Source organism: Athene cunicularia, assembly GCF_003259725.1.
Source record: "Athene cunicularia isolate RWA chromosome 3 unlocalized genomic scaffold, athCun1 chr3_part1, whole genome shotgun sequence".
Taxonomy (NCBI): domain Eukaryota; kingdom Metazoa; phylum Chordata; class Aves; order Strigiformes; family Strigidae; genus Athene; species Athene cunicularia.
In genome coordinates this window covers 48026348-48050373 of record NW_020799097.1, presented here as the reverse complement: position 1 = coordinate 48050373, position 24026 = coordinate 48026348, and the positions used below count along the sequence as shown (strand labels likewise).

The 24026-nt window shown below is 39.6% G+C and overlaps 1 protein-coding gene across 1 annotated transcript in view; it reads right to left on the bottom strand.

The window, feature by feature from the left end:
• Window positions 1–24026, bottom strand: part of LIN28B (lin-28 homolog B) — an 81649-nt gene that overhangs the window by 22643 nt on the left and 34980 nt on the right. Inside the window, exon 3 of the mRNA XM_026844153.1 lies at window positions 19228–19412. Coding sequence (XP_026699954.1) covers window positions 19228–19412 — 185 coding nt within the window. The remainder of the gene's footprint in view (window positions 1–19227; window positions 19413–24026) is intronic.

The following is a 24026-nucleotide window of genomic DNA, read 5'->3' as shown; positions in this document are numbered from 1 at the left end:
CTAAGGAACGCTGCTTACCTTCCCAGTCATTCACTGACTGCCTGGTACTGTACATTTTAATAGACAATTTAATGTTATGGTGACACCAAAGCATCTAGAATAGGTAGGATTTGCTTTTCTCATCCTGTTTCTTTTCTTAGCCAGGAAAACCATAAACTGGAGCCCTGCTAAAAGCACAGACCATTGTTCTTGTGGGGAACTAGTATGCAGGGGTATCTGGTGCTTCAGATCTGTGTGGCAGATCCAACAGGGGAAGCTCAAATAGAAAAGGCCTTGCCTAGGACACCCCCTAAACCTTCTGCGAGGTCTTGCCGATGCCTATTTACACCTCTGGTGTTTTGAAGGCCAGACCCAACTCCCTGCTGTGATTTGTGCTCCCGATGCTTTCCTCCAGTGAACCCTGCCGACTCTTAAATCACCACTTGCCTCCAACCAGGACAGACCTTGTATCATTCCTACTACAGGGACCACAAAGCCACTGTCACGTTGCAGAGAACATCTCTGGCATGCTGAGCAGAGAGCCCAACGTGTTTCATGCTGAGCTGCCTGTAGAGGTTTGTACTCCAGATAAACCCACCAAATGCAGAGCCGTTACCAAGAGGCAGCCCCCGCTCTGCTGACACCAGCCTATCCGTTTGCTCCTCCATGCCTTTTTTTTTTTTTTTTTCTCCAGGATTAGTTTCTCTCAGTTACGCTCCCTGAACTGGCTCGCTGCAGGATTAGATCAGCACCAGCGACCCTGAGGGAAGAGGACCACAACGCCGGCTGGGGGTGCCGGGGGGGCACGGCAGCCAGCCAAACTCCAGTCATGTGAAACTGCACGCTAGCAGAGACCTGGCCTACAGAGACGGGGCAGCATCCATTTCTTTCAAAGTCACAGTTCCCCTACAGAAAAAATAATGAATGGCGATTTAATCTGTTAATGCTGCCCAGTACCTGGGAGATTCCATTTTTTTTCAGCTTGTACACCACAGTGCAGAAAAATTAACAACAAAAAAAGCCCTAGTATGCTATATATGTAAAGCTGTTGCAGTATTGCCTTATGAAATTTACAGTACTTTCAACTTAATAGTCTCTCTAACAAAAAAAAAAAACCTGAAAGGCATCATTTGTCAGCCACAAAAAAAAATAATTCGGTTGGATTGTGAAGTGCAGCTGTCTTGAGTCTTTGGCTGAAGAGTTTTGGGACAATTACTGGGGAGAATTTTCGCAAGCCTGGACCAGATGCAGTCGAACACTAGATGTGTGTCCCTAGGGGATGTCAGCGTGTGAAGAGGAAGAGTCCCAGGACCCGGCTGTGTATTAATGGACACAGGCATGAGATACAGAACCAGCCATTGGAAATTTATGCTCCTGATATCTGCCATATTTGCTTTACAAGCACATACAAAGAGTCTCAGGACATTCAATAGCTACACTGACCATAAACTAAATGTTCACATTTACTGGCATGTTTAAGAATGCCATTATTGACACAAGAAATTTTAAATTAACCTTCAAATCTGAGGGAATCTGGCTTGGATTCCCCCTGAGAAAGGGTATAGTCTGGTATTGGGCCAAGGTCACCTCTGTACCTTCCTCATCTGCTGAGGGGTACATTCCAATCCAGTTGTACCTGGCAGGGGAACCCTGATCTGAACAGACTGCAGACTTCGCCTTTCTTCCAAAGAGACTCTTTTTCTCTGTAGAAAGAGACTGCATAGGCAGAATTAAGTTACTGGTTATGCTCTGTCAAACAGGTCTCTAGGGCTGCATCTATTACAGCATCCTCAAGAGAACTCTCCTGGCCACCTTGCTTGACCATCTCAGCAGTCTCCGCCTGTGGGTGCATGTGGCAGTGTCATGAGTGCTGCCTGTCTGAAATGCCGAAAGGGGAATTCTACAAGCGCCTGTCTTTTTTACAACTAGCACTGTGCAGCCCATCTTCTCCCAGGAGGGGCCACCTGAGCCTGCTCATCCACATCCCACAAGGCAGCAGCAGAACTCTACCTCCAGGCCATGTGCTTGCCCTCCCTTTTCAAATAGTCCGCGCATAAGTCAGCAAAGCCAGCCCTTCTGCTCCCCAGGGCTACCCACCATCCACAGAACACCTAAAGGGAGCCTGGCACTTGTCACCAAGCTGCTTCCCCACCAGACTTCAGGTCAACTACAGCTACAGCCCTGTCTTCATTTGCATTGGCTTTCCCAGATAATGCACTCCCGACACACATGGACACAGAGCGCCTGGGGCCCTGGGTGAGCACCCAGTGCCCTGGCAGAGAGCTGTATCCCAGCGAGCAGAGCCCTGGCTGGTCATGCACCCTGGACCATGAGTGCAAAGCACACAGCTATGGCCCAGTCAGCCCCAGTCCCACAAACTACCTAGTTCATATCCAGGGATCCCTTTTACGAATTTCCTCCCCATCTCCAGTTCTTCACACCCCCACCTTTACTTCTATTCCAATTCTCCTCCTAACTGTCACATTTACCGTTTACATATTGATATGCATGAACCATCTGAGAGGTCACAGCTGGCTACTTCAAGGAATAAGGTTTTTGTTATTCTGACAAACTTGAACTATCATTTAATAAAGCAGTGCCTTTAAAAAAAAAAAACCAAAAACAACAAACCAAAAAAACCTCCCCAACCAAACAAACAAAAAACCCCCACCAGATTTGTTCCAAGTCTTTAAACATAGACTTGTCCCTGTGGAATCCTTTGTTTCTTCTTTAACTAAATGGGAACATGCTTTAAGAAAACAATTCCAAGTTAAATGAAAATGGATTTATATGCCATACACAAACTGTAGTCCTCTACAGTATAACAAAATATGCAAGCTTAAGCAAATTTACCACCTGCTACCACAGAAAGGGAACATGGTGATATCCTGTTCGCAAAGCAGCATCTCATTATAGCAGCCGGATGTTTCCACTACAGTGATTAGTGTGCATACAGTGTCACAATTAATTTCTAGTACTAATACCACCTTACAGTTCATATACTTTTTCACTTACAGACTCAACCACAATCTGTCATTCAAGAATTTTCTGCAGGTTTGTTAAAACTCTCAACTGACCTTCTTACAGGGGAAGACTAGATGCAAAAAGAGCATGTCATGACATTGTTACTTCTGTTGTTACCTAGCCTAATGAGAGCAAACTAACACAGCTGTATGGGTATAGCTTCATTTTGTCTAATACTTCATACTGCAAAAGGGGAATAACGAAAACAACATGCTCTAGGATATGTCAGCAGAGAGAACTGGGAGAAAGGAGCACCTGTTGTGGCCGTGCTGACTACACAGACACAGACTGGCAGACTGGCAGTTGGTTACAGTAAGTTGTTCTACTAATGCAACACATGCAACATCTTTTAGAAGCAGCCTGTCACACGGTGTCTTAGCTACCAGTGACTGCAAAAAACCTAAACTGAGTTACAAAGCCAGGACTTGCCATGTTCCATAGCATTGCTTTATGACTACCTGTGCCAAGCTCACCTGGTGGAAGTTTGGAACAGAAAGGGAGTATCACTGTCAGCATAAGAAAGAAGCACTAATCAGTTCCTGTCAGTTTTACCTCGCAACTATAAAAATGATGGGGTTTTTTGTTTTGTTTTGTTTTTTAAATTGATGAGATCATCAACATGTATATCTCATTCTGAACTTATCTCCTATTAAGTCCTCTTCCTTCTGATACCCACTTTCTTTGATGCAGCTGAGGCAACCTTTCATAAATCTACTGTGCATTCTTTTATGCATATACTATATATGTGTATACAACACACATATATAACAGATTTAGTATCTTTTCCTGGCTCTTCACAATTAAATTAAAAAATGAGATGTAACAGCTTAGATATATTACAATATACTTCTAAAGATTTTATGTATAACTATCACCTGAAGTATCTCATAGACATTCCCATTTACCTGGCAGTTGGGAACAACTACTTAAGAGAAAATCAACATGCTGTTTTTCTGTTTTCTCCTTCAAAGTAGCAGCTAGAAACAGATGAGGAGCAAGAAAACCAATAGTCCCTTCAACAAAATAGGCCACCAATAATCCAGATTTCTGAAACCCTCTGAACTCAACTGCATTACTATAAAAAGTATTTTTTGATGAGTTTTTATTTTGAAAAGGAGGGGGGCAGTGTAGGCTAAACCGTGTAAAGCAAAGCAGAAGAAATAATCTCTTTATGGGAGTTCGTGGTAAGGAAGTGACTCAGCTGAGGCAAATTACAGAGCCCATTTGGAGACACTGATTCCAAGAGCAATGAGGGCTGCTGTCAGAAATCTGGCACAGCTGCACTGCCAGAAATTTCAACCTTCACAAGCACATAAGCCTGAAAATACTGTTTGCAGTATTTTTAATTACTTTTGTCTAGCTCTACAGCAATTTTTTGTTGTGAAAAGAACATGTGAGGGAACTGAGGATATATTCTCTACCTGTTTCTCACACAGATCAAGCTAAAACAAAGCAGGATTTGATCATAAAAAGACAAACATAACTTCTAAGTCATTCAAAAATTGTATTATAACTTCTTTGAGTTTTGAATTGCCCCTTCCGCAGACTCAGCAAGCAGTCCACTCTGCCCTGCAAGCTACTGCACACAAAACTTGGCGGCATTTCTTAGTATATTTAGAACTAATGTAACAATAATTAAGGGATGAAAAAACCCTCCAGAACTGTATTCTGCACCACAGCACTGTATTCTGCACCAGAGGAGTTTTCCATCTGTAGATCTCAGGTATCTGTAGGCTACTTTTAAAGGGTGGGCAAAAGATAGTGAAGGAAAGCAGGCTTGTGGACAGGATGTTCGATCCTCAAACGTGAAACAGGAGAATACACACATCCAACAAAAATCTTGGGGAGCAGATCTTCCAGATTAAAATATGTGTATCACTGCTCTCTAACGGTTCAAATAGCCACAAATCACAATTACTATTCTAATTAAAAACAGCAGTGATTTTGTGTATTGTATGGACTAAGAAGGAAACTAATTCTGTGTTGCAGAATTTACCATCTAAACAGACAGAACAGAGGAAAGGTATAGAGAGGGCTTAGGCAAACAAGAAAGTTATCAAGTCACATCAAGCACACTATCTTTGGGGTTGCTTAACTTTTACCCTTTATTAATTAACAAGTCCTCTGTTCCTTCATGATGATTCACACGTTCTCACAAGTGGGTACCCAAAGCCATTCTGTAAAACAGAATTAGCTCTCCATCCATTGATCCTATCGATTTATTCAATCACAGACAAGCTGACAAGCAAGAATCACAAAATGGCTGATCAGAAGCTACCCCATTTTATCCAAAGAATTAAAATGAGGAACAGATCTCCCAAGATACAACAGCCTTCAGGGTTGGTCCTGCCCCGTTTCCCCTACACCTGTGGACCTCTGGGGGATGCGGGCCACAGCAGGTTGTGGCAGTACCACTGGGGACGTGGGGCACACGCGGCAGCCCTTGCAGCTGGTAGAGCTTTTCCAGCCATCCCAGTTAAGTGGCAGGAAGGAAACAAAAGTGGTGGCTGCATCCGTAGAACAGTCCATGGGCTGCTGCATTCCACTACAGCTCCTCCTGCTTTCCTTTCTCTTCCTTCCATGAAGGAGGAAGAAATTGTGATAATTTTGCTCAATTTCCCCTCTGGTGCAAGTCAGGGCTAAAAGCTGCAAAAACATTTTGGACTTTAGAAGAATAGTTTGGAAAGTTATAAGCTTGCAAAGGGATTTAAACCTCATATCCTTCACTATCACAGGAACAATAATAATACATAGAGGTTAGACTGAGGCTTACAGAGGCTGTCCGCTTGAGTTTAACTATATTTTATAGTACTTTAATTTAATTAGTAGTCATACTGATAGGAGAAGTACCATAATCCATGCACTGATAGTGAGATATCCATAACTTTTTGTTTTCTTTCCTGCTAGGTGGGTTTGCACACTGAAACACTAGTCTGTCTTTTCCATGTGATACTGAAACCACTTTTTTGTGGTTTAAACACTTTAAAGAAGCATTTGCACTTTGAACAAGCAACACAAAAAATGCGATTGCTTACACAAATCCTTGAACTTGCACCATTTTCAGATGTGGAAAGGTATCTTTTTCTAGATAATATTTGAAATCAGTTGTATAGATGAAATATGAAATCCTCATTCTTCTAAAAACACATACTAATAACTATGACAGACAAGAACAAACTGACAGTGCTGTGTTTTCTTGTAAATCAATTTATAATCTATTAAAGCATATTCCTTGGTGACAAGTTTGCATTGGAAAGGAATTCACGTTTGAAAAGCTGTAACAAAAAGACATGCTTATACATGTTTTTAAGCATCACAGTCAGGAAATTTTATATGGGAATAATTTTTCCCATGTACTGAGAGCACTTGTATTCTCCAATGACAGCAAGGCCACTTCAGCAGACCACAAGCAAGATTCAGGTTCCACAACACTTACTATTGCCGTTTGTAAGAAATAGGGCTAATTAAGTGCATACAAACTGTATGATCAGATCCTGAATTACTACCCTAAAATACAATGCACAAAAGCATTTAGTATACAGAATACATATTGCATTTATACTGAACAGGCATTATGTTTCTCCAATTAAAAAAAAATTCTTCAGTGTTAATGTCCTCAAATAATATAAATTGCTTGCGTCAACAAACACAGTACAATTAGCTTGTTACCCTTAAACTGAGTTTAAAATAAGCAAATTGTTTGATGACTTTGATGTTTTCCACCCAAAATGTGCTGGCTAATTTTTCCATTCCAGTTCCCATTCCAATCTTTTAACTGCCTTAATCTCCTGCCCTCAGATGTTGACCTCCTAAGAACAGAGGTCATAGGTTAGCACAGACAGACCTCAAAAGATCTGGACTATCAATTCATGCCTGAAAGATTTCTCTTCCACAAAAGAACCACTAAAAAAGCAAATTCCAAAATCCAGCTCCACAGGCTGATAAACTTGTTGATATGTTACATTCATAAATATTCTAAAACGGTTGGCTCTAAACAGGATGCATTAATTTCTGTAGGATACAAAAAAAAACCCAAACCAACGATGGCATCGACATGGAATAATGACTGAACTTCAAAGATAAAAGAGGAAAGCTCTGAGACAGGAGAGAATTAAGAGTCGACATCTTTAGCCACAGTTATGTACGTTTTAAATGTTTCTAAAGTTTGAAAGTATCATTTTTCCACACCACACGTTTTTAAACATGGTTTTCTTGTAAAAGTGAAAGTTAGGAGATTAGTTGACTCAGAAAATGAAACGGCACCGGTTCATACAAATTTCAGTGATTATTAGTGAGACTACAACCTCATTTTCTTGCCATAATCAGCCATACAACAGATTCCTTGCTGCTTGTTTGGTCAATGAGTGTACAGCTCTCATTAAAAAAAATGCCAGATGTTTCTTTTCTAAGCATAAATGAAATGTATAGATTGTGAAGGAGAAAGATAGCTTCATGAGGCTCCAGCGAGTTAGCAATACAGGGCTAATAAGAATGAATGTTTTGATAAAATTATTTCTGAGCTCCAAGTAAAATCTGTACGTTACACAATGTACATAAGGACAAAAATTCTGAAAGTGAAGTGAGCAATGATACTCTCACATTTGATAACATAAAATCCCATTGAAATATTTAACAAAACATGAACTAAAATACTGTGGATTCTTTTTTGCCTTAGGAAACTAAAGTGCTTAGCACATTTTAAGTAATTCTTAATAGGAGATGTAGGCACATATTCCTAGCAATTTTTATGTAAGCAGCTAAAAAATCCCACTGAACTGTTTAACAAAAAGTGGATTAAAACACTGGATTCTTTTTTGACTTAGAAAACCGAAGTTGCTTAGCACACTAAATAATTATTAAGAGGAGGTGTAGGCACATATTCCTAGCAATTATTAAGTGAGCAACTAACCATGATTCTCCAAAAATATATCAAAGCACAAAACCATGGAAAAATAAGCCCGATCAACAGGAAATTAAAGATTTTTCATATACTTACTAGAAAGAAGTGATTCACAACAACTCAGGAAAAAGAATGTAAATAAAATGAAACCTTTAAAAATGGAAAAAAATAGGCTTACATCTGAGCTATATACAATTTCTAACCCTATTGCCAACTACTGATTATTTCCTCCCATTGATGGAAGAAGTAACACCGCATAATTTTATAGAACTCGTCTTCATTATGCAGACTGACACACACACTCTGTTTTGTTTTACATTATTAGTTTAGCACAACAAAAATGCAGAGGTACTAATTTTAAACACTAGCAAATCTGAAGCTGAATTTGAAACATTATTTCAGTTTTTTTATATTGGTCAAAAGATATCCATTTATCATTGAGGAAATCAAAGTGTTCTGTCTAAACTTTGATGCAAAGGCTGTTGCAACATTAATTGCAGACAATGAAATAAGAGCAGTCTGTAGTTTGCTATTGTTTTCGGAGCTTTCTGAAGCGAATTAAATGCTTAGCATTTAAACTGTCCAACAGCTAAAGGAGGAAAACTCCAAGTAGCTTCTAGGCTAAAGAAAGCCATTCAGCATTAAGACCAGTGCAATTGAAATCAATTTTTGTACTTTCAACTATTCATTGTGAAAGCTCTAGTGCCAGGAGACTCAACACCAATAAGATTATAAATGAATGGACATCAAAGAAAGGAAATTGTTTAGCTCACTCCCATATTTCATAGTGACCCTTCACAACTCCTTCCTCTTAACCATTCCACAGGTCTGTTAGCAAGCAAGCCCAGCTCCCTCTACTCCATCAATAACACTGGCCTCAGCTCGCTATTCCTCCAGCTCAGCCACAGCCATCTTTGTTCTCTCTTGCACACGTACATGCAATTTCCACTGTGAAGCCAGTCTCTTCATCCTCCTCCTACAGTGTCACAGTACAGTTTCAAAGAAAAAACAGCCCAATTCCCCAAGCCTAGATGCTAGTCAGAGGGGCATTTAGTCTAATTTCTACCCATTACTTACAAATTCACCATTCTAAAGAGAAAGCAACAATTTATGTTGTAGTAACAGCCGGTGAACAAACATGTCAGTTCCACACAGCTTTCTCTCCTTTGCTGCATAAAATATGTTAGTTATTGTATACTTCTTCTTTAGCCTACTCAATTCAGTGCTTGGACTCACCACTAAATCCAGCTGTCTTGAACACAATACAGAAGTACTGACTTGATGCTCTCACTAAGATCTCTTAATGCATTACAAATACTAATTACTTTGCAATGGCTCTATGAAAATGTGTGGTTTAAGTAGTGTCAATGAAATGCACAGGATTCTGGAGCACAAGAAAAAAAAAATATTTTCCAGAGTTGCCTTATTCTAGGTGCTCAATTTGAAATACTAAACCCCATAGAGCACTTACTATTTTACAGCACCCAGTACATTTAGGGCAAAGCTCAAACTGAGCAACTGTTACAGCTGGGAGCATTTGGTGGTTCTGCAAAACAAACTCCAGATGTGTCATGTTTGTCACCCAGTAAACAAGGAACACACAATAAGCAGACTCCTGCAAAAAGTCCCATTTCAGATCAACCCTCCCAGATCTGCTGGAATCACCTCATTTTTCGCAGGGCTGCAAAACTGGAGCTTACATCCCACCCACACTTCAGCTCCTTGTGCATTAGCTCTTGCAGCAATCTTTCAAAATGGAGGAAACTGATTCAATCTCTCAGTGTCCCTGAGGGGATTCAGGCTTCTCTGCACTCCCTGAAGAGTGCCTGAACTACTAGCTCTGAGGTGAACATTTGGACACTGGGAAAACTCTGTGCTTCTCATATTGACACTACGTTCAATGGTCTGTCCTCCCCTCTTCAAGCCCCTCTCTTCCCTCTCCTTCCTGACCTTCCCTGTGTTTGTGCTTTCATATTCCTGCTCCGTCTTAATCTTCTTCCTATCCATTGTCCTTGAAATATCTTCTGTCACCCTGTCTGAGGGATCATGGACATCACAGGGGCACTTCTATTTGAGCTCCACTGTCTCTTCTGTGAACAGCTTCCCATAACCAGCAGAAGCAACTGCAAAGTCCCACTCAGTCCTGCTACTTTTGGATGGAGGATGCCACATTACTGTGCAGGGGTGGCTTAAACCACTCCTTTTTTTTCCAAAATAAACTTACTTTTCCTTGTGTAGATATGCCCTTAAAGCCACAATTTCTTTCAGGACTTAGTCTATGTCTTACTACCTGCTTGGGAAGTGCTCTAGCACGCTGCAGGTGCACTTGGGGGTATGGGGTGTGCGCACAGTGGGAATAGCAGTAGTGTGCCTGCACCACCATCATGGAGATGACTACCTCTGTGACACATTCCTCTTATATAATGAGCTGTTGAGCTTCTTGACAAAATAAGATATTAAAGTAAGTTGATATTTTAAAATGATTCATATTTAAGTAGGTTTGATCTTTAAGTGTCAAGGACAGAAACATGAAGCCACAGCTAATAAAAGAAACAGCTGTAGTGATTTGGAATTATATTACTGCACAGACTTTATTAATTTGAAGTTAAAGGGCTCCAGAACTTTTATTCCTTCAGAAGAGCTTCAGATTTATCAACAGTGGTAAACAAAAGGCAACATTTTGGGAGTATCTGATTTAGCAGGTATACTATAATTCAGTTTTCTCCAACTTTCAAATTCTTAGTATCTTTGTCAGCAGACCAAGATATATAGTGAATTTTCCCGTCATCTGGAATCATCAACAAAATCTTCCCTTAGTGTTATATATTTATTATATGCTTTGAGTACATTTCCTAGGTCATGTTGGAGTGCAACACATCAAGAAAAGCAAGGAAATGCAACTGTTTTCCTAAAATAAAATGGATTTGGGGTTTAATTATTTACACTGAATATTTTTTAGTACAATATAGCACAGACTATGTGCATCTTCTTGAAGGAGATTTTGTTCTCTGAGCATTTTTGCTCCCAGTTCATTGATAGCTCATGAGCAAAAAGCAGCACAGTCTGCAGTCAAGGTCAACATCAACTTAAAAAGAAATTTCCACAACAGAGGAAATCTCTTCAAATAATGCCCTCTTCCCTACTACTTTCAAAGCACAGATTTATCTATTTACTGAGTTGGGCCCTGAAAATTTATGCACTTTTTTGTTTATTCTTGTCTACTTGAAAGTAGCATATTAGTATAGTTGTAAGAAATTTAACAACAAGAGAGAAATTTGAATTAAGGAAGAAGATAACAGTTATATTAGGAAGATTTTTAGAAACAGAAATTATGTTTTGTACATGCTACTCAAGTTACACATAATCTCTGTTAAATTGAGGAAAGTTCTCAATTCCTTCTTGCCCCTAAATTCCTTCAGAGATGGACAATTATTAATACAGGTACAACTCCAGTGTAATCATTAGGTGTATAGGTACACCATAGCAAATATCTGGTACTTTACTGTAAATGAGAGCTCATCCCTTGATGAAAGAAGGTGAAATACTCAGAAAACATGAGGCCTGAGAACACATCCAATTAAATAAAAATATTCTGCATTCCGAAACAGTGTATGTACTTAAGAAACCCATCTGCTGCGCAGGGACAGCTTTACTCTGCATGAGGCTGCATAAAAACGACACCTTCCTACTCGCTTCAGCTGTTCCTTGTATATTTTCAGAATTGTATCTACTTACTTTAGCATCAATTTTGGATTTCTTATTATAAACACTATGAAAAATTTGGGACCTATCTTGTCTTATCTGTACATGCATACAAACAGACACCAAAGACAGCTTTATTCAGGCTCTACTCTGTTCTTAATAAAAGCTTGCAATGAAGAAAAGGCTTAGATATCACTTGGTGGTATCACTGCCACCAGGCTCCCAGCTCTTGCTTTAACACAGGAATTTGCATTCACTTGAAGGACGTGAACAGCCCTATCAGAAGGCACATCTGATGGTAGGGAAGCATGTATTTTTGTGTGTTTTTTTTACTTGTATGCCTATGTGCAAAGCCCAATTCCCACCTGCACCCAAGCAAGCAGGCAATGATCATGCAAGTTCACCAGCAATATGGGATCTCAAAAGAGCCCTTACTTTCAAGTTGCCTCATGATGAATTTGGTATTAAATTATGTGAAACCAGAAAATGGCCTTTCAAATGAATGAGGAATTGCCTGTATTACCACCCAGCACAATACAATACAGTGTGCCCAGGGTACCCCCAGATAGGTCTAACTGACCTCAGTCTCAGAACCCACGCAGCTGGCTAGGGATCAAATTAAGCTTTGTAGCCTGTAACTTAACTACGGACACTTGGCTTTGCAAATTAAACAATGTTCTCTACATTTAAAATTTAGAATGGGGTTTCCTCCATGTCTTCCGAAAGACAAAGCCTTTTATTCTTGTATTACATACACATAGTGTTATGCACAACTGTAACCATTTCTACTCCTAGCTCCAACATTCAAGTACTTATCTTTCGGCTCTGCATCCTGGCTCCTGACTGTTTGAGCTACGGAAATAGGCAGGAAGAGAAATCCATTATCTTTGAGGAAGGCAGCTCCTGATGCTGTGTGCTGGATCTGGGGTTAGAAGCTAGGCTAGCCACAGATTGCTGTCTTCTGAGAGGTGCAGCTCTCCTGCTTGTGCTCTCATTCTGGGGTACTTATTCTACCATAGCTCTACATGTGGTATTTCCCGAAGTCTGAAGTTTAGCTACAGCCTAGGCTGGAGATGAAATCATGCCAAATAGGGTATGGTCCATAGATAGTGGACAGTATACACACCAGTCAGTGGCAGTTGTTTAGTCTTTCCTCTCTTAAGCCACCTTCCTTTCATCTTTTGGTGAAGAACATACATAGTCTTGGAGATCTGATTCTGTTCTCATCAGGCTGGATGGACCAAGTCCTGGAAGCACACTGTGCGTTTGGTATGCAGGAAGCCTGTGGCTGTTGAGCTCCCTTAAACACAGATGAATAATGCAGACTTTACCAAGGGCTGTCTAATGAATATATGCAGTAACACTTTTCAGAGGCTTCTTAGACTTGGATGGGTCTGCACAAAACCAGGCAAGATTAACCCCCTACCCTAGAGATCCATCTCCAAGCCAGCTTTCAAGTCTCTGATCCACAGCACCAAGTGGCAGCTATTTCAAAAAGTTACCTGTTTTTTAAACCTATTAATAAAGCCCTCTGTTTTTATATCACTCTTGGAAAAACGTGAACTGTTGCTAAACCATCCAGAAAGTCATCAGCCTGAAAAAAGGGGAAAATATGGAGACCTTTGTCCCTAATGATTGCAGTCCAGCAAAGATACTGGAGCAGTGCAAAGCTCTTGGGCTTTTTGGGTTTGCTGCTTTCTTTTTTGTGTTATCTAAATCTAGCAGCATTCTGCTGCTCCTGTTATGAGCAGTTTATGCTAGTTCAGTGGCTTATTATGGCACAGTCAGCAAACATCAATAATAAGATCATCTAAGAAAGCACACTCACACTGGTGTTATCCCCCTTTCTAGCCTATTGTCTAAAAGTTGCAAATTATTAACAATATAAAACTGTGCACAAATAGTCTCAAATTTTGCTCGAGGATCCAAGGGAAAGTTTCATCCAGCAACTCCGGTACTTAGCACATCATCTAATTGTCTTTTTCAGATTAGGTGTTGGTGCTGAAGAAATGCATAAACCACTAATTACCAGAGATGGAAAGCTATACCTCCCTATTTCTCTCCTTAAATACATGCTTCTGTTGGAAAGAGAATAGTAGGTCAGAGTGACCTAATTTCACATGGCAGTTTTCAAGAGAATAAAACTATGGTAGTCTTTGCAGTCCATAAGCCTAAGAGGGGTCTCAGACATCACTGGAAAGGGGAACTAAACACCCAACAGAATCACTGTGAAGCAGGGAAAAAGAAAACAGCCAAGAAAGTGCCCTATGCCTGAAAAATGGAAAAAACAAAAATGAAATAAATTCTTACCATCTAAAACTAGGTGAGAGTCAGGGATGTGGAGGAAGTGTTCACATTTTAATTTATGAAACACCGCCCTCAAGTAAGGTCCTTTTGCAAGGCTTTATTTTTAAGAAATCTGTGTAAAAGCCATGCAAACTTCTGCATTACTTCTGTGCCAGCTTCCTCTTTAGAAAATGGCTGAACTGTGAACATGATCGACCTTGGGCAGAAGCAGGATAATTCAACCCTTGCACAACCATTTTGTGCCAAAGCCTACAACTCCCTGAACTTTTCAGCCATCTCTGTGGTCAGGTGGGCACTCTCACTTTGTCTGTCCCTCATTTTGCCCCAGTGCTGTTCAGGACCTGCCCAAAGTGGGTTCCCAGGGCTGGTGGAGGACAGGAGCGGTTGTGTCCCTGCACTGTAGCTGTGTGCCACGACCACCAGCCTGGTCCTGCCTCCCAGCGCTTGGGCAAAGAAAGGGACTCTGACAAGCTTTCCCCATCCACCTCAGCCCCACCTGTCTGTTAAGCATGGTTTTTATGAGCTTATCCCATTTCGGTACTAGTTCAGAGCTCTCCTTCCCAGTCTGTACCACTCCCATTATTCACTCCTTCACAAAAATCTGCTCGTCTCGAGCTGTAGGAGGTTCTTCTACGAAAATTAAACTATACACCTGAGCGTGATTCAGTCACTAGACATGGAATTGATATAATCTCAAGTTTGAAGTGACTTTGTATCATGTAACTTTGCTGTCCTAAACTAGCTCTCCTAGTCCTGTTAATTTCAATCTAAATGTCCTCCTCAGTACTCCACCAGTATCATCTCTGCCTCCATCACACCAGTTTAGTGGCTATTTGTGCAGATTGAGAGCTTTTACAGAAGATTTTTAAGATTTTCTTATTATAGTCTGACTTCAGATCATCTGCAGAATGTCTTCAGATATTAAACCCGTTTTCTGTCTGACTCAGACAAAAACTAATTTTAAGTGTCAGTTCATCAGGGACGTATTTTATTATTTAATTACATCCCTCCTTCCCTATGTATCTGTATTTCCACCCAATTGGTTGTTTAGAAATATGTTTTTATTCAATTGAAACTTATGCTTTTGGTCATGTCCAAGAGTTACTGGCAAATACAATTTATTACATCTTAACACAAACCCACTTCTTTAATAGTTGTCCCTCCTTTGTAGAGGTCTACACTGGAAAAAGGTTTTTGAAGTGTTCATTGATGCTGCGTGATCATTACTGTTTAACCAATTAAGCTAGAAATACACAGCTATTTCACTAGCCATACTCCCAGAACACAATTCAGCATCACCATTTATCCAGTGGTAATGCTTTGTTAAGTTCCCTCATTTCCAGCAGCTCCCACTCCCACCCTCACAGTTTACTTGGAGGGCTGTGCTATAAACCAAGTCAGAAATGTTTCATGTCAAACCCAAAATCTCACAACATACTGCTTATTTATTACATGTTTAAATCCAAACCACTGGTACAGGTCACCCGTGCCAGAAAGCTTCCCTGACACAAGTATGATGTTAGCAGAGGGTAGCATAGGACTGAAATGTTATAAATGAGCACTGGAAGATGTAGCTATAATTTTAATTATTTCTTCCTTGTGTCTTCCTTCTTGCATTATTTTCTTGTTTCCATTTTGGTGTAAATACTTCAAAACCAAGAAAGAAAAAGTTGTCATCCTCTCCACACCCCCACACCCCCCCCCAACATTCCACATGAAGCAAGTACCAAGCTGAGCAGATACAGCAATGCAGACACTGCTGAAAAAGTATCCAACTTTGAGCTTCTACTAGAAATAGTTAGAGATCCTGGATAATACCTCTAAGTTCCAAAGACAACTCTGCCTTCTAGTCCTGAGAGCATCATGCATTTTCTTTTTCAATATTGTGCCAAAGGTCTCTAGGTCAAGTTTATTTAAATATACACTGTGCTAAATAATATTTTCCCAGATAAATGTATGAATTTATAAAAAATAATTTTAAATAAAGAATTACAACTGATAAAATGGTCCTTTACCAGTTTCATTTCAGGTCGCGTACAAACACTGGGAGTGTGTGTTTAAAACAACAAAGAAAAAAGGAGCACAGTATTTTTTCCTTCCTCCAAAGTTTATTCTGAGATGGTGGGCTAGGTTCTGATTCCATTTATTCTACTCTAAATCAAGATTTCACAGACTTGTCTACAAGTTCATGAGCAGGTGATTAAGGTGTAAATTCTGAGTATTTTATCTTTTCTGCATCAGCTCCCCATGGTCATTCCTACAAAGCAGCATAGCGTGCTTTTGTGTCAGCTCACTGTCAAAGTTGAGCAAAACACAGTGTTTGGCATGCGTTAAGAGCTCCCACAAAGGGAGTTGCAACCTGCTGCAGTGTAACACGTTGCAAATTCATCCCCTGGCTGACTTAGGTAGAGGCCAGCCCTGCTGCTGTGCATCTCTGCCATAAAACACCACTTCTGAACCCAGCACTTGCCAGATGCAAATCCCAGCCGAGTCTCATTTAGGAACCTCCCCTCTAGCCCAGATTACTCTAGACACAGTGTAAAAAAACCCCAACAAAACAAAACAAAAATCCCCATGGATATTACAATAGCTTAAAGTAAGGTCTGTGAACCTAAAGCCTGCAGGCTGCTTATAGCCACAGCTTCATTTCACATGGACAACAAAAGACCTTCCCTTCTTCATACTGGCATGTGCTAGCATACTGGCTGAGAAAGATGCTGAAGTGGCCAATATCACTGACAGCAGCTATGAAGACTTCACACCTATGTTACAAAATTAATGTGGCCCACAGTAATGCTGAAGGGGAAATATTATCATAGCAAGGTCCCCACAGCAACAATACTCTGCAAATCACAGAGACTGAGTCTACTGTGGAAGCCCAACAAAATCTACCAACAAGCATCAATATTGGTAACCTCAGTGTCATGACTTTTTCTTCCTCTCTGCTTATACTGCTTCTTTTCCCTTTCTTTTTCCCACCTTTGCTATCTCTAACTCCTTCTGTCAGTCTTCCCTTCTGCCTTAATACACCATTAATAGAGTCAAGGGAACCATTCAAATAGGATCCATACAAAAAGATGCACTGAGGCTGGTCCTTACACTATTACATTGATAACGTAGAAAAGAAATGACAGAAGAAGCTGGAATTAGCTTTCATAAATGGAGGCAGTTATCACAGTACAACAGCAATCTTCAAGAAATTTTCCACTACACGTTAGAGATGCACTTTTTTATTGGTTCGATCAAAACTCATTTTCCTTCAAGCAAAGGAGTGATAATGTCAGTGCTACTTCAAACATTTCAAATGTCAGACTTTTTTGGTGTCTTATGACTTAAGCATAAGAATTTTGAGACAGAAGTGGGTAGATGTTTTTGCCCACATTTTCATATTCAAATCAGTTTATTTTTGAATTTTTCTTTCTTTAAAGGCAAGTGAACATTAAAGAGTACACTGTCTCATAGATTGCCCCTCTGCACTGTACTTCAGGATATATCTGTTCAATTTTTTATATGCTTTAGCTAAGAAAAAACATCACTGAAAGTAGGATTCATCTCACCTAACGTTAAAGACTTGTAAGGGAAGTATCCACAGCATTGGAGCTAGGCTCCCTTTGCATCCCTGAAGAGAAACAGCCACAAGGCAAGATTCATTGCCAGTATGAGATGCTTGGCTAGAATGAGATGAACTGCACTCTGGAAGTGCTGCTTCCACTGAGTGCACTGTACTCTGTAGATACCTACATTTGTTCTAACCCCCTTCTCCTTCAATATGTAGTTTTTCCTGTCTACTTACAACCTGTCCATTTAAACATCAAGGTTTTTGAAGCAAGAACTCTCTTCCTTCATATACATGTGCAACAAACAGGACAACAGGACCATGACTACATGACCATTGCCTTTATTTGCTGCCGTAGTATGGAACATCAAAAACAACGGTAATGCTAACACCCTAAACAGATTAGTAATTATAGTCCATGGAATACCAATGGTTTAAAGAAAAACTATATTGGAAGCCTAGCTCAAAAAAACCCCCAAAAACCCAAACCCAACAGATTTTTTTCACAACCATTGGATGCAACACAACTCTTGAAAGGCCAGATACGGTGAGCAATCAAAAAGAAGGCTTTGTCCGGCTTACAAAGTCTCTCCTTGTTGTGATTATGGACTCTGATCTGTTACAGCAGCAATAAATTTTGTTCACGGCCTTTAGCTTTTACAAAGAAGGTGAAAGAGGCACAACTATCATGTTGTCTCCAGTCCTTAATTAAAAAAGGAGAAGAAAAAAAAAAACATGCAGACTTTTAACAGAGGTGGGGACAAGTGGAGTTCATCTGTAGCCAGCAAAGGCTTCTGATCACCCATTTCCTTGAGGCTGGGCTACACTGCCTTTTCACGTGATCCCCTCTTTCCCATGCTACTCTTTGCTTCAGAATTTGCAATGGAAGAGAGCCACCCCTCAGTCATGCCATACATGAAATAGTGCAGGCAAAACTTGGCTGTTTGGATGTTCTTACTAGGGTCTTTCACAAACTATATATTTCCTTTGATTTCAGTCATTACAGCTACTGGGCTGAGCAATACCATGAGGAAAAAAAGGGAGATTCACCTAAATAAAGAGCTTTGGGGCAGGAAGGCTGTCCTTGGGGAACCATGTGCAGGTGGCTTCGTAGTGAAGAGGATTACAGAACTTCAAGCCATCAGAGGCAGAAAATAAAGTAAAACATTGTAAGCCAGTCTGCTGCTCTTGTGTGTAAAGGAGTGCTGCTCTCTAACTTGAAATTTGTAAAATATTATTACAACAGATCTTCAGATCACCAGGCATTAAACCATTTGGAAACACCCAATAGTCTCTCTGTTCACTAAGTAAAAATATAATCAAATTATGTTCATCTCAATCCTGACTGCACCACTTACACTTTCTCCTGTATAAAACTACTGATGCACAGTTTAAAACCTCACTGTACACAACAGTCTCTTTACCATACACAATTCTCACCTAAACATGTTATTTCACCTGTATTCAGACTGACCTCTCTTCTCAGTCTAACAGCATTATTTTCAAAATAACATTACATTCCTTTGCAGGCTCCCTCTAATTCAATAAAACCTTCTCAAGTAAAAACAATCAAGTGGGTGATTTATGTAGTTGTACAGATACAGCTTCATAAGTTTAATCAAATTACTAGGTTACATGTAAAACGCAAATTTACATAGAAGGGTTTCCTTTCACAAATGCATAAATGCTGAAAACATCATTTCAAGAAAAACTTGCAAAGAAAAAAAAAAGCAGGGGAATAGCAAAGTAAGGTAATTACCTATCTCCCTTTGGTTTTCTTTTTTGTACTGTCTTCCCTTTGGGTCGTCTTTCACTTCCTAAACAGGGGCTCCCACCAGGGCCTGTTACCCGTATTGATTCAAGGCCTTTGGAAGATTTCTTAAAAGTAAATTCCACTGGTTCTCCTTCTTTTAGGCTTCTAAATCCTTCCATGTAAAGCTTGCTCTGTAAATAGGAAAAATACTCTTGGTTAACATTGCCTTAAACACAATATTTACATTCATAATGAACAGGATAAACTATCCTGTCTACTATCCTAGAATACATACAAGTTGAATAACAGTTCCCTCTGTGTAAGCTATAGCAGACGATACTACAAATTATAGTCCTGGGTACACTGAAAACACTATTCAACACTAAACAAGTAACAAGAACCTATTTTTCAGTATCAGCAAAACTGAAATAACATTTTTCTTTTCTGTGATTAATGCTATAGATACAAGAAGCACTCCCAACCTTGACTTTTCAGTGACTCAGATATTTTAATGTAGAGCTGAATCACACCCAGTGAGACTGGAAAACAGGATTCCAGGTCCTGGCTCTCCAGCAGAAGGGGAGGACCTGTGTCACTTAGCTTTTCTCTGTCTTTCTAAAAAGGGACACCACTGCAAAGCCCGTTTTTCACAGCACTAATAGATTAAGTTAAAAATTAAAAACCAATTGGTAATATTTATTTTAATAAAACCATGTGAAAGCATACGCATTTTGCTTCCAAAAACCCCAATTACTGGACCAGCTGAGTTCTCAGTCTACTCAGCAGCAACCATTCATAAAGCAACAAGGCACTACCAATGCCAGTCTGACTGAGGGACTCAGTTTCTTATAATTTTTCCAGTAGCCAAAAGTAAGCAAGAGCACAGCTCCACTGGTTAGGATGAAGGCTGCTTTTGCTTACCCAGTTGTGCAGCTCTAGTACACGGGGCTCTTCCACCAAATGTAGTAACATTGTGAAGCATGAGACAAATAGTTGACTTTCTAGGTGAGAGGTTGAGCACTATCTAAGGGGGAGATGGGATGGGGTAGGGCGATACACATGAAAGAAAAGAATCTATAATATTTAGGTTCCCTAAATCATAAGCTTGACTGTTTTCTGAAACAAAAATACAAGGTATGGAAAAGGATGAATGCAAATTTTCTCATTTACACAACTGGAAGACAGTAATTCGACATAAACCAACGAAACAAACCATTCAGGAAAGCAGTATTAATTGAAGCAAGCCCTCCACTTTGAAATGTCTGTATAGCAATAAGGTAATCTTTGTTACAATGAGGAAACATCAAAGTTCAGAATATGCCTAAAGAAGATACCACCACTCATCAACTGAAACAACAGATTCTGCCTGTGGCATGAATCCATACCCAGGTCCACTCACACCTCTTCAGTCTTCAGCAGCCACCAGGAGAAATCTTGTTAAAAGGAAAGAACTGAACAACATGTATTTTGTCCCAAACTAAAACACAGTCTACTGTTCCAAAACTAGACAACCATGACAACATGGGTGGGTGCTAATCACAAGGGGAACCTCAAGCAGATAAGAATAAGCCCTTATTTCTCAGTAATACCGAACACGGCATGAATGCTTTGTCTTTTTGTTTAATTACAACTTAATGAAGATATAGTTAAGTCTCAGCAAGACTCACGCATTTTTCCTTCCTGAGTTTCAGTTATAAAACAAATGCCAAAAGACTGACATGTGATATTGCATGTAACATTATGTCTTCTACTTTACTTTAAAAGAAAGAAGTATTTATTTAAAATGCAACCTAAACCAGGGATTTATTAGTACACTAAAATGTTTTGGGGGTTTTTATGTTTGGTTTTTTTTTTTTTACTTAACTTTTAGGAACAACTTTTCAAAGCACTACAAGTGGGATTTTAAAATATATTTAAAAGCCAAAGTAATGGAACAATTATGCTTTCATAAATCCCATATTATGCGAGTGTACATTTTTTTGCATGTTTGTTTTTTTTCAAGCACTTTTAACAACAGAAAATGTTGGAAAAAACCCACTCCACTGCACAGTACTCTCCTTGAACACATCCCAACAGCTTTTCAATGTTATAGATGGATTTGATGCTGTCTGACTTACTGTGTAAATGTATACTACTATGCTGTCAGACAGCTCATGGTGAGATTCTCTGAGGGTGCAATAACAATTCAAAGCCATAGTGAAAAAACAGCATTTGGAAACCAGCAAAACAAATCTAATACCTGAATCCCTCTTAACTTGTCTGAAGAGCTGGACAAAAAATGTCTCTAAAGTTAATAATTTAATGTTGAGAGACCTAAGTCAGTATTTTCCTCACATTACTTAAACAAATAAAACACACACAATTAAAAGCAGCCAGAGTTTCAAGTCAACGAACCATTTCTAGAGCCATGAATGGGGTTTATGGGCACGCCGCCAATGAACAAAGGGAAAAACTTAAAAGCAACATGCTTTTCCTCCTTTCTCTCTCTTTGAGCTGTCAGAGACTTTGCTGTTATTTTTACCAGCAGTCAATACAGTGATTTCAGACTAAAGATTTTTTCCTTTTTCTTTTTTAACTTGACAGGGCCGTTTCTATTTTTTCTTAATGGGTATCCTATTATTTCTTGGTATTTTACCCTATAACATGAAATCTCTCTCGCGCGTCTCTGCCACAACCAGTGGCTTGGTCCAAAATGCTGGCAATTTCATAAAAGCATTATCAACAACAAAAAACAGAGTGAAAAAATCCGTGATCACAAGTTCTTGGAAAGCATTTCCTACTATGAAACAAAAATCAAAATGTAACACATATAAACTGTATTAGCAAGATGGTCCCAAAGAAAAGTACTATTTCCTGCACAGTGTCAGGGAGTGCTTACAACTCTCACCCAGCCCTACAAAAGAAAGGAAGTTTGGGATTAAGCCTCATTACAGGGGCCCAATCACCTCTGATACTTATGCATTACTTTTATTAATGTGTGGGGAGGTATGGGAGAACAGGGTCCCCATACGCACTGCCTCACAACTTTTCTAGTCAGGGCTGTGAACAACTGCTGTCACAGACATTAAATTCTTTGGGGGGGAGTTATTTGGTGGCATTCTGCTTAGATCTGTTGGTTGTGTTTGGTTTTTTTTTTTCCCTATATCTCTCATTTCTGCCCCTTTTTATCTAGTGATTGATTGATTGCTCGGTACAATGACCAGATGCCACCAGTATGCCGGGTTTCCCAAAGCAAGAAATCAGTTTTCCCTCCAAAATTATCTACAATTAAATCCAGACATGAAGGAAAGCATATTCTGAAGCCCAAGTGCACTGAAGATCGTAAGAAACTCTCTCCAAAACAACCTTGTACAGTGCCATCAAGAACCAGCAACCTTTGAGTAAAGCAAGAGTACAGAACAAGGACACAGAAGTAAACCAGTTTACACTGGATCTATACTAGTGCTCTTACTTGCATTAGGTCAAAACCAGAATTCAAGTGTTGTACATTGCAAATGTTAAGGGAAGCACTGCAAAATACCATCAGTTGCATGATACAAGTCCCACTGCACAGACCTTTGCTGTTCACCAGAAGTTCATATTAGAAGGCTTGTGAAGATCATGAATTTTTGCAAGCAGAATGCTAAATCAGACAAAAAATATCCACTACACTGAACAACAGCCCCTCTGAGAGCAATGCGTATCTCTGCTGCACTGACACAGAATGTGCAGGCCAGGCACCCACAAGACAACTAGCCCTTGCTCCCACTGAGTGCCTCAAGGACTTTTATCTGCTCCTAGAGGCTTATCTTGCACAAATCTGGCATTTCTTGGTCCTCCCCATAAGCCAATTTAACTCACTAATCTGACAGGAAACAAACTCAGTTTAAAAAGAGGAGGAAGGGTAAGAGGAAGAGGAAACAGGGATAGACTTTGTTTTCCTAGTGAGCTAAATCTGTTCAGAGAAAGATTCAATGAGCTCTAGGGCATACACAGTAGAAAGGGCAAATTTTGAGATGAGAATGCATTCCTTAATATTTTATGTAAAAAATTTTTTTTTTTTTTTTTTTTTAAAAAAAGCACAACATAATACAAATTATCCTTACTTTAAAAATAAAGCTACAAACCACTTTATTTCACAAAGATTTGCACTTCAGCTCCTAGGTAGTGAAGAACCATGTACGCTACATGTATATAACGTTTAATAGATAGGATGAGCTATTGCTAGTAACTTCACAGTAGGGAAAGAACTTAAACAATAACTGCAATGCAGCTGGTACACTGCAATTTCACATCCTTAATTTCTTGGAATTTGTTTCTGTCTTGAATTTCCACCTCGACCGTAGTCATTTTCATAACCTTGTTTCCATTCATCATTCTGTCACTGTCCCCACACTGTTACCCTTCTTATCGAGAAGTGCAAAAAGGTATATTTAGCTTTTGAACAAAAGGCTTTCTCTAATTCAAGACCACCCTCCCTATACAACAGAAGGATTTGATATTTCTCAGTTTATTTATATGTCTAAAGAAACTTTTACTAATCTAAAGAATTTTAAGTAAATTCTAACTCAGGTTAATATTTTCAGTTCTTGTTCCACCACAACTTGCAAGAAGTGACTTCCTTTGATAATCTACTCCTCCTTCCTTTCACATTACCTTTTCTCTTTTGTCTATCAATATCCCTTCCAGTAGAAGGTTCTTTGCTAGAAGAATTAGGTAATTTTTCACAATTATCCTTTTCCTCTACTTGGGATTCAAGCTGAACCTTTTCTCCATTTAAGCCTCCAGTATTTCAGCTCACCTACCAGTTCTCCTAATTTAAAAAA